The sequence below is a fragment of the Conger conger genome, chromosome 18 (assembly GCF_963514075.1).
Source record: "Conger conger chromosome 18, fConCon1.1, whole genome shotgun sequence".
NCBI classification, from domain to species: Eukaryota; Metazoa; Chordata; class Actinopteri; order Anguilliformes; family Congridae; genus Conger; species Conger conger.
Genome location: NC_083777.1, coordinates 3,563,544 through 3,575,344, shown reverse-complemented (window position 1 = coordinate 3,575,344; position 11,801 = coordinate 3,563,544). Strand labels below are relative to the sequence as shown.

General features: G+C 45.4%; 1 protein-coding gene and 1 long non-coding RNA gene across 2 annotated transcripts; one reads left to right on the top strand and one right to left on the bottom strand.

The window, feature by feature from the left end:
* Nucleotides 1-1,124: 1,124 nt before the first annotated feature.
* On the bottom strand, nt 1,125-3,627 carry LOC133118412 (interferon regulatory factor 2-binding protein 2-A-like). Its single transcript, XM_061228412.1, has 2 exons — nt 2,578-3,627; nt 1,125-2,245 (listed from the first exon to the last, which is right to left on the bottom strand). Exons 1-2 carry the CDS (start codon nt 3,395-3,397, stop codon nt 1,524-1,526), a joined length of 1,542 nt encoding a protein of 513 aa, XP_061084396.1. The 5' UTR covers nt 3,398-3,627; the 3' UTR covers nt 1,125-1,523.
* Nucleotides 3,628-8,253: 4,626 nt separating this feature from the next.
* LOC133118413 (uncharacterized) lies at nt 8,254-11,532 on the top strand. The gene is made up of 3 exons (XR_009706397.1): nt 8,254-8,491; nt 8,941-9,188; nt 10,544-11,532. It is a non-coding gene; the product is annotated as an uncharacterized LOC133118413 (long non-coding RNA).
* The last annotated feature ends 269 nt before the right edge of the window (nt 11,533-11,801 follow it).

Genomic DNA, 11,801 nt, shown 5'->3' with positions numbered 1-11,801 from the left:
TTCTTGTAACAGGTTAAACCATGTTCAAGGTAACAAGAGCTTTTGCGAGGATGAGATGTCCCTGGTATGGCGGAGGCTTAGCTGACCTTGGTGCAAAATGTTTTGTTGCTGTCCTGGGAAATGGAAGTTGCCATTACATCGTAAAATAGGTTTACATTTCAGATGCATTTGCTCGGTTAGGTTGCAGACTATTTTTTTTAAACAGGCCAATACTTAGACAAACGAAAATAATGCTGAATCACTTCTTCTGACGTAGGCTGTGTGGAGAAGTGGTCTTACATTAAATTGTTGAGATAGGGGTATTCGTTATCATTTTGTGGAAAAATGCCTGCATTGCTCAAGTTGTGATGTACGTGTCTACACAAAAATGCAGTTAATGTTACATGGAATGTCATTATATGTTATGCTATTGTATATTAAGTATTATATATTGGCTTATGTTATTGGCATATTCTGACGCATGGAAGTAACACAATTGGTCGGCCAAATGTTTCGCAGTTGTCACGCAGATTGTTTGAAACGAACTGACGTGGTCTGAGTTATGTTGAATCGAACTGCTGACTCGGTACTCTTACCTGAAGATTAACATAGCAACGCAAGTGTGCAATGACACTTCACTGTACGACATAGCCTACCTGACACAGTAACATATATGGGTGTGTCAACAAGCCGATAATGCCAACACCCATCACTGATTCATCAGCGTGAAAAAAGACAACCGTGTTATTCACCAGTATTCTCATTGAGATAACTCGAATGCCAGCCAGTCAAGTTATGAGTTGTCAGTGCACCCATGTATACATGGAGTGGCATGTTCTGATTTGAGATAATCCTCTGCAAACAATGCAAGGCATACTGAGACGTTCAATTGCACCAAAATTGCACGAGCAAATTGCACATGCACGGCACTTTTCTTCCAACGCGTAAGCATTGCGTAAAATGACACAGCTTGCCTTCCTTAACTGTGCTGTGAGATTTGTTGCAACGCAACAATGTGGTAACTCCCCAGCGTTACTTCTCCTGGCTGTATTTCTGGTAGGTATTACGATTGCTTCATATGCCGGTATTTCAGAAACAAGTCCCACTTTACAGTGAATACATAAATAAGCAAGCATAGACAGTAGTTATTATTACAAGGTCAGAAATTGTATTTGGCATTTTTAAACAAGTGCATACAAGTACAGCTAGAAGCATTTCAGTTTTGCTAAGTGCTCATAGAGTAGCATTAGTCACATTCTACATTTAACGGGAACGGTCACCAGACCTAAAATACATCAAGAAATCGTTTTTAACATCAACAAAAGGAGGAAAAGTATTCCATTATAATGAGTACATACCTTTATCTTCAAAAATATAGAAACACAATGTATTCAAAAATCAAAAATTATACAGCCATGTTTACAAAGTATACACTCCCCTTGTGTCCAATATATACAAGTCCGTTAGTTTTGTTTGGATGGTATGCATGTGATTTATATTTATGTATATATTTTTGTTTTCTCCAAAAAAAAAAAATCATAAAATCAGGGGTCCCTCTCTTTTTTTACCTTCACGTCTCCCGCGAGTATGGTGGCTATTTCACCTTGCATGAAAGCCCACGGAACGTTTGAGCCCACTAAGGGACACTTCTCTCCACTCGGACAATACACCTCCCCGGTGGCCCCTTGCTGCTTGATGCTCTCCCTGGAGCAGGGGAAACAGAACTTATGCGACGGAACCGACGGACACTGCACGAAGTGCGTGTCCTCTAAGCGCTCGTGGCACAAGGTGCAGCACAGGGGTATGCTGCCAGGTACGGAGGAGTCCGGAATGCTTTGCGCATGCACCTGATCCATGCCCGGCACGTGCGGCGTCCCCGCACCGGCCGCGTCCCTCTGCGCCAGCCGCCTCTGGTTCATGGACGACGGCGAGAGGGGACTGCTGCTGTTCCTGCGCGTGGTGGAGTGCACCTGGTTGGCGTCCTTGGGCGAGCTGTTTCCCCCGGCGTTATCCGCCGCCAGGATGAGCGCCGCCATGGGGGACTGGCCGTTCTGCGCGGCCTCCGGAGGGGTGGTGCGGGAATGGGGGGATATCGTGGAGGGCGGAGAGGCGAAGTTTGGGGGCTGCGCGTTCGACATCTTCAGCACCTCGGCTGGGGGAGGCAGCCACTGTTGAACCTCGCCGTTGAGCTTCACAGGGGCGCCATCTCCTTCGGGCTCCGGCGAGGCTTTCCTCTTCATGTTTGTCCGGGGGTGCTTTCCTCTGTCTGGGGATAAAAAGGGGAAGTTAAACAACACGCGAGGACTGGGTTAAAGCGGAAACGCAACACGTATGTGCTTCTGACTTGGGAAAGCAAGTTTCACCTTATCACTGGAAAAATAATGGAATTGAACTAGAAAGCATATACAGTAGTCAGAAGTGTGGCATATATGGGGGTTGATGTTTACGCAGACAGGCTGAATTTCAGTTCGCCATAGCCTACTCTTTGATGCAGAGCGACGGACTCATGATGCGCGCTCATTCAGAAGCATTTTGTCATGTTAAAAACGGCACATGTGGAGCGTAAAGAAGAAATTGCTCCTTCGCTTAAGTATTTACCTTGTTTTGAAGGTGTGGCGCTTGTTTCATATGCCATTGCCCTCTGCTGCATGGCTGCGTGGTCCTTCTTGAACCTGCTGTCGAAAGTGTGAAGCGCCATTAAATCCCTGACTGTTTTGCCCTTGTTCATCCACTCGTCTGTCCTGTTCTTGTGCCCCTCGATCTCCGGCGTCAAGCTGTCCGGTCTGTGTTTCTCCTTTACGTCCCTTTCGTGCTCCGTGCTGGAGACGGAGGCTGGCCGCTTGCTGCTGAGCTCCATCGGGCTCGGCGCCGTTAGACCGGACGGGAGTATCAGCGGTCTGCCGTTGACCGCGTGCACAGGGGGAATGTTCCCATTAACCAAAGGCACTAAATTTGGAGGGACCGTGCTAGCCCTGCGCGGGTTGGGGCTCTGTCGGTTCAACTCCGGGGGATCGTCTGGTTTAGGGAATCCGTTCGGGACAGGAATGCCGTTAGCCTGCCGTCCTGACTGAAATTCTGGACCCAGTCTCGGCGGCCGATCGGAGGTGAGCGGATAGCGATCCAGGGGCTGCGGTGGCCGCGATACGGGATCCCCAGCCGCATGGTTGAGGGATTGAATCTCTTTCCCGGAGAGCTGCGCTTTCCCTGGCCCCGGAGACCTCCCCTCCTGGAAGCCATGAGCGCGCTTTAGCTGCCGAGCGGTTTCAATCACAAACTCGATACGGTCGGCTCCTTCGTAGTTAACACATCCCCTGCAGACGGGCTCGGTAAAATCCCAGATCATAGCCCATGGCATGCGGGGCAAGTCACATAAATAACAGGACTGCCTTCTCGAAGCAGCAACTGCTGCGGACGACATCGCTCTCGCCAAAAAGTGTAGAAATATCTTTTCCGGAGAGTTTATGTATTGTTATTCTCTCAAAAATATACCAGAATAACAGCTGTTTAGATTTCCCCTCCTAAATGCAGCAACAACAATCGAGTTACCGACAGAACTTCATGGCAGTGTGTACTTTACAACCGCGCGCCTCTATCTATCTCCCTCACTCACTCACTACTACTCTGCTAGCTCAATGTGGAGCAGTGACGTCACCGGCGAACACTAAACTTGTGGTTCTATTTTCTTCATTCTTCGACAGCCCCCCCCCCCCCCCCCCTCCCTCCCAGCGCATGCTCTTTCATAGTCTCTGCCCCTTTTAATAAATCTCATTGAACTTGTGCCAGGAATACAACTTATACAAGAAGCCGTACGTAGGCTATACCAGGGTTATTTTGCCCCATTCTTTCAGATTTCTAATGACTGTTAGTGTCGCCAACTGTCATAGAATAATAATAATTGGGGACACAAAATGTTAATATGAATTTTATTTTACAAATAATATGCATGCACAGAATTTTTTTTTTTAAACATTTTCTTTACGATTTTAGTTACGTTTGTGCTTCGAAGGATATTATGTATATTGGCGACCACGAGAAAATCCCCAAATGTTCTTGTGGGCATGGACATTATTAGGCAAAATTAGGAAGGCTAGTTGTACTAAAGCAGGAGATACGTTGTTATAAATCGTCAAACGTTACTGTCCCGACAACAAAGTGTTAATGTACTCTGAGCAACCAGACACTGCCTGTCGGTGGCGTCACAAACATCATCCTTTTCCAGTCTACTCCACGCATGCTCAGTTAATACGTGACTGTAAATTCGAGCCCCGTTTTGCAATGCCACATTCCAGTCAGAATGCCAGCGTAGCGTCACGTATTATACTGCATGTCAACCATACACAATGTGTTGATGCAGAGATATGGCAAGATTGAAGTATTCTTTATTAATTCTCACGAGACAAGGAGATTTCGTATGCGTAGACACATTTTAGCTTTGTTGTTTCCACAAGCCACGTTTTTTTGGCCGCGCAATGCGGCGTAAGTTTAAACAAGTCAATGTGAGAATTCACATTATTTGAGTGACCTAACATTTAATTCTGCAGTAGAGAGGGTCTAAGCTCTTCAAATGTTTGTAAAACAGTCGTCGTCATAACACAAATGGGCATTCATTTTTCGGCTACCGTAAAAAAATCGGCGCTATGTAATAATCAGCAAGTATTATATACTATAAGTTGTTAAGTATAACAACTGTTTTCGCACCCTGGTTGGAGATGCCGCGTAAATAATTAATCGTCAATAACTTTAAAATGTTCATCAAATTAGACAGAAAGTTGCACAACAGGCAATACGACCAAATATTCGCGTATGGCACGGGGATTTCCAGATCAAGCATAGTAACATGACTCTCAAACCCCCGCGTCAGTGTGCAGACCAAAGTTCCGCATTAGGTTTTTGAAGACAGAACGTTTTAATTGCCAAATAACACTAACTATAGGCTACTTGCGATGTATAGCCTAATACAGGCACAGGTGAGTTATCGGTGGATTTAACCCTGTTCTTCCTTAAACTGATTTAACTTTGATGGTATCGCTTTAAAATTAGTACTTGGATGGTGTTTTTAAAAACACAACTCGCTTACAACCACTCAGTCAAATGTACAAAAAATAAAAACAACTCTTCCAGAAATGAAAGTGTCGAGATCACAATTTCATCGCAAAACCGCGGACAACGCATGAGCACGTGTAAACAAACTGTTTCCGTGTTTGAAATGTTGCTGCCATGCAAAAGGCAAACGGATATTTGGAGGTGGCTGAACTGAGACACACAACGTGGGCTACATTGAATGTGTTTAAATTATAATGCATGTAAACAACTGTTAAAACAATCGAACTGCCAGTTGAATCCCTGGCATTTACGGCTTGTGCAAATAACCCGTCTGCTCTCCATTCTCTTGTTATTCCGCAGACATTCTATCCTATCTTATACTGTTGTGTCGTTTTACGTTGAAATTGAATTAGGGGCAGGAATAAAAAATAATAATAAAAAAACCCATTCCCTTCTTCAACTGTAGCCTATTTATTTTAATCGCGCAGGCTACAATTTATCTGGGTCTCTTCTGGTGAGGCAATGCGTCTAAAATGTGCAGACACAAAGCAAGATTTGTTTTTGCAAGTCCTTGTGACGACGTTTGAAAGAGGAAGTAAGACGTTTAGTCACGTAGCCGCAGTTCACCTCGCCCATCCCCAGAACAACAAACAGCTAAAAGCTTTTGGCTCACGGCCAAGGAACACGGACATGCGCATTTGAATTCAGTTTCTGCTGTGCGTTTGGTGAGGAGTATCGAATTGAAAGCTTAACCTGTGACTTACCATGTTTAGAACGTCCTGCGCACATATTCAGTGTGAAATAACGCAATGAGCAATGGAGCCACATCCAGACCAAGCACATGTCAGCCTACCTTAAATTAAACCTAACATTGGGACAATTAGGCTAACTTTATCTGCTGTTACTTTAATCAAAATATGAAGAAATCCTTCGCCTTTTTACAATAAACAAAAATTGGCAGTTAAACCAGTTTTGGAGGACAGGCAGTAAATCTTGCAGGACGACATTCACATTATCTTATCTTGTGCTGTTGTAACTGTTTTCAGGGCAAAATACTGAAATGCAGAGGTAGATTCAAATTGCTTTTCAAAGACGAAGCATTTGTATACAGTTGTGATTTTTCTTCTGCTTTTAGGGTTTAAAGGAATTGAGTGATTGGAAATCAAGTCCTTTACATGCATCAGTCTAATTTACTGCAATGACTCTGAGTACCAATATTTAATATTTTAGTTTTCCATTTTCTCTTTTCTCCCCCAACTCCATTGCAGTGTAATTAAAAGTTGTATACTAAATTGCAAGCAAATGTATAAATAGAGCCATAAAAAACACACGCACGCACGCACGCACGCACGCACGCACGCACGCACACACTCACACACACACACACTCACACACACACACACACACACACACACTCACACACTCACACACACACACACACACACACTCACACACACACACACACACACACACACACACACACACACACACTCACACACACACTCACACACTCACACACACACACACACACACACACACACTCACACATACACACTCACACACATACACACACACACAAATAATGCAGCACAGACTCGATAGGGGGTTTCTGTACGCACATGGAGCTTTGCATACAGGAAGCATGTTGGTGTGACTCCACGCTGAACCGTATGGTTTGAGCACAGGGCTGTGAGGGGTGGGCGAGGAGAGCGTGTTTGCTGGGTAAAGACTGGCAGACGACCGCGAGTCCACAGGCAGCAGCTGCAGGACAAGGCATGTCTGGGGACCCCGCCGAAGCTGGGCCAGCCGGGGCGTGGTCTGTGATGGGGGGGTGGGGTTGTCCGCTGTCCCAGATTTTTCAGACACGTGAGACTCAGTGAAAGATTGTTAAACAGCTTTGTGCCAGGACCCAAGTTCCAAATCGGAGCAGAGTTCCAGTCGTCCAAAGTTCCATCTCTGCTAGGGTCACCATTTTGTAGAATACTTGGCCGTCATTGCTATATTCGTGCTAACTGGACTACGGGTGGCCATTTTGTAAAATACTGGGTCGTCATTGCTATATTCGTACTAACTGGACTAAGGGCCACCATTTTGTAGAATACTGGGCTATCATTGCTATATTCGTACTAACTGGACTAAGGGCAGCCATTTTGTAAAATATTGGGTCATCATTGCTATATTCGTACTGAACGGACAAAGGGCGGCCATTTTGTAGAATAATGGGCCGTCATTGCTATATTTGTACTGACATAACTAAGGGCGGGCTTAAGTTATATAAGATTTTCTCATGGGTAATGACTTTGGGAGCTTGGATGCCCTCTCATACTTTGAGTGGTAAGGCTATGACAACCGATCAGATGATAGAGCAGACTATATGGGGTCTTGACCTGATCATAAAAATGTCATATTGATCCATCAAAGGGAATTAAAACACAGAATCCACTTGCAAGACCTCTCACACCTGACAAATTCAAGCCGACAGTGCCCACATTTCTGTGACATAGAAAAGGTAATCAGGAGCTCATACCTAGAGTTTTGCGGTGTTAAGACCAATGTTTTTCTTACGATTTTGTCTCAATCTGAAAAACAAACAAGTTTATACAGCTATATTTGTACTGACCAGACTAAGTGCGGCCATTTTGTAGAATACTGGGCCCTTGTGTTCATAGTGACCTGCTCACTACATCCATGTCCAGGATCAGTACTTCACTAAACCAGGTTGCCCAGTCTCTGTTTTGACAGGCGAGATGCATAATCACCTCTTCTACAATCTAGCCCCTTCTGCAGCTTACTGGACTGTATCATTCAACGCCACATGGTCATGTCTTCATTTCCCCCCGGTTACGTGCCTTTCTAGTACGGACATCTGTGTTTAGTCTACGCTAGAACCAGACACAGGAGCAAGATTGGCTTTTTGAAACTACAATCCAACAATTCTCTATAATGATCCCAGTGTTTAGTTTTGAGATATGTGAATATCTTATCACATGTAGTAGAGAAGTACAGTAAAAGCGTTGTGTAATGTGGAAGGGGTCACTCCACAGCCAGACGGGCTGGAGGATTTACGGGTTGTTAAGGCGATTTCCCATTTCTTAAGTCCAGCACTTTACCGAAAGGCCGTTTCAGGGCAAAGGAGTGATGGTGTGTTCCTCTTGACACGGCCTTAATGCAGCGCTAAACTAAACCCTGAATACCCAGAATTCCTCTGCAGCGAGAGACGGCTCATTTCACTTCCCTTCTGACGCAACGCTCACAAGACACACTTTATTTTTATCTCCGGTTAATTGGGCCTCCTTCCGCGATTCCAGCAAACAAACGGCAACAACAGAAAGGACGAGGGGGTCAGCAGGAGCGTAACGCGCTCCGACGCTGCGGGGCGGCGGTGGTGTCAGCGCTGAGGGACGCGAGCCAAGCCGTATCGTCTAATGGGCTTCCTCCTCATCGCTCTGTGCACATATAAGGCTCTTAGGTGAGTCAGAACATCCCCCTCGCACGGCTGCCCTCTCCGGCTTCTGCACCGCGGCCTATTTCTGGCGCGGGCAGCCCGCGGATTACCCAAACCCAATTGCACAACAACACACTTCCTGGACGCAGGCCTGGGTTGCCAAGCACATTCAACCTCGAGCCCCGCAAAATGGCCGCCCTCTGAATGATCACTCCTCTCTCCGTAAAGTTGTTTTCTTGCTGACGAGGTGTAAGAGGGTTTGTAACACACACATACAGTGTGTGAAGAGTATGTGGATTGAAAAGAGTATGTTATATGTCATACTGAACAATATACAGTTGAAATAACTCACAGTGATCATAATATTACCAAATATGTGCAAAACATACTTGCCAAATATGTCTATTTTATCTGAAATCCTGAAGAAGTATATAAATAAATAAAGAAGCAAATGTTTTCCATTTTGCTTTCAGCGCACTGGGAAGCCTTTTGACAGCAGTCCAGGGGCCTCCTGTGTCGGTGTGCCGGCCCAAAGCTGAAATGGTTTATGCAGTATGCTGGCATTGCTGGCCTGTCATAACATTTGTATATAATTACTTTTCCATGTCTCTGTCTCAGTCTATTTCCAGAGTTTATTCAGCTCCGTTTATTTCACAGGGCTGGACATCAGAGTGATGACGCTAAAAGGGGAAAACTACAGTCAGACTAGCCCAGTCAGCAGGTATGATGCAAACATAAAACACCCATTTATTCAAATTCCTGTTTTTTTCTGTCCTATTCTATTTGGCAAAAGGTTGAAAGTAATGATAGCATGTATAACCAACTAAAACTGCAAAAGCTGCTTTATAAAGTGCCATAGATGCAAATGGCTCATCCCTGCAGCAGAAGGGTACTGCATTGGGTCTGTTTGAAATGGACAGCTAAACTTTACATGAAGTACTTTGGGCTTAATTTTAAAAGTTTAGTGGACCTGCTCTGGGTAAATTGCAGAGATACTCACTTGCGTGCGGTGTTTTACGACTTGGCCAGCGCAATGCAGCCAGTTCTCTCAAAGGAAAAGGACATCAGCTTGGCTTTGGGTATACTGAGCTTGCACAGTTGTCAGATGTGATTCATGTCTGAGTCAATTTGTCCTGGAATACTCTGTTAGAATGCTCCACGTGAACCTAATGACTTATCTCTGTGGATAAGCTCCAGGAGGAAGTAGGCAACATGAGCAAAATGCTAATAACGTAATTAGTCATTGAATGTCTCCAATTACAATAGCCACTGTAAGATGTTAGGTAATTGTCATCATATAATACAAGTTTGTTGAGGAAGTTGTACTCTGGAACTATTGAACCTTCATTTTAACTGAAAAGATTTTTTAGAAAAGTAATCTGCTGAATTTCTGTCCTTTAACCCTCTGTCCCAAAGGCCTGAAATATAACCATAATCCATTTCTGTTTAAAATGGTCCAAGACCTGAATGCAAGGCCTTGGTGACTAATGTGTATGCTATGAAAATAGGTCATAATTTATTTTTTGTGGAAATGAATGATGTAATTTAGCAACAACAAAAACAGCCAATACATAGTATCTGTTGTTTTTAAGAAGTCACTAATGCCCTCTTTGATAGGGCCTGCCCTTTAAACTTGTATTTTTGGCTGTTGCTCTCGAACTTGCGTTCCAGTATCAACTTCATGCTAAATTTGCTGCTGTAGCCAAACTTTGCACAACATGAAAGAAGGCATATATTTACTGTAATTGAATTCCCTGCACTGTGTCCACACCCAGGTTAATCATATGCTCTGTGTTTGTATGTGTGTGTGTGTGTGTGTGTGTATGGGCGCTTAGTTTGGAAGTGTACCAGGAAATGAAACGTTTAGTTTGAGCAAGCAGGAGCACTTCATATTGTCTATGGATAGTACTGGGCAAACAAAAAGACAAAAAGTAATTTCAAAATGGCAGTTCCCTCTGCGGTGTGGCCTGCAGTTTGCAGGACAACACATCCGTCTTCTCCTTACTACCTATTAGTACTGCTGCTTCATGATGATATTGCCTTTTTTTTTTTTAAACGGTTGTATTTTTTGCACAGGAAAGGGTAACCATGGAGACGTAATGCATGTCAGGATGCCCTGAATGTGGAGGCCACATCCTGTTTACAGCGTTACTATTCTTCATCAGCGGTCTCGCCGCGCGGCGCTCACCAATGGCGGGAAGTTGTATTTCACGGGTCTCTTCCGCAGGAAAATAAACCTGTTTCCTGGTCCGAGTGGGCTCCACCGCCCTCCCTCAGCCCTTTCTCCCTGACCTCGCCAACGTCTGCCGCCCTGCCGCCTCACGGAGACGCGGCGTTTACACGGACTTCACGCCGAGGTTGCGCACCGCAGTGGCGTTGTCTACAAACAGCTGACTCTGCACGGCCGCCGCTGTGTGTACTATATACTTTCTGCAAACAGGAACTCTGGCCTGCATTAGCGGCGCACACAATGACAGAAATCATTAAATGCTGGCGTGGGTTGACTGCACATTCACGTTAACAGAATAAAGAGATTATATTTCCTTGAAAAAGCCTCTCAGCTTTATTCAGGAACAAAAGCGGCGACGCTGGATACCTTACAGTGCAGATTCTGGCTCAGGCGACATAGAAACGGCCCAGGGAAACAAATTCCGTGACCAAAAAAAGAACTGGCAGTGTGGATTACCAATTTTACAAATTTGCAAAATGGCCGACGGTACACCTTTCTGGAGGTGCCTGTACGCGGCGTCTTCGATTGAAATGTCCTTGACCGATTTTACAAAATGGAAGAGAGAGAGAAAAACGGAGAGAGAAAACTGCTGTTGGACGGCTAGCATCTGGAGTCAGGAGGGGGGTGATGTCATTGGGGCAGCTCGAGGAGACGACGGGAGAAAAACAAGTCGCTTTCTTTATTCTAATCCGCTCCGCTCCCGGGCGGAGGGGTGGCTGGCGGCCAAGGAAAGGGTTGCTGGGAAACTGCGAGGGTTGCCAAGCGAGCCCGGCCGCCAACATTAGAAGTGCACATCTTTGTTCTCGGGAACCTGGTGCGCTGCCAAAGACCTCATTTCAGCTCTGCGGTATGGTTGCGCTGGACGGGGGCCAGAGAGCGGCCCCACCCCCCTCATTCCTGCTCTCCCCCGGCTCCCCTCCCGCCTCCAAACGCTCTCCTGCCAAACATGCAGCAGTTGCCATGGCAGCAGAAAGTGGAACGTTTAAAAAGTGAGGAATGAGTCACCTCTATCCAGATGCGCTTCGTGTGGAGCTGTTAAAAAGAAGCTCTCTGACACCCTCCAACGGCACCGCTTTATTGGAGGTGGGGGAAAATGTAATAAAG

Excerpts from the sequence above, each read along its gene's own strand:
- LOC133118412 (XM_061228412.1), bottom strand. The coding sequence starts at position 3,397 with ATGTCGTCCGCAGCAGTTGCTGCTTCGAGAAGGCAGTCCTGTTATTTA. Across the intron at positions 2,246-2,577 it reads CGCCACACCTTCAAAACAAG|ACAGAGGAAAGCACCCCCGG; the intron begins GTAAATACTTAA and ends TTTTATCCCCAG.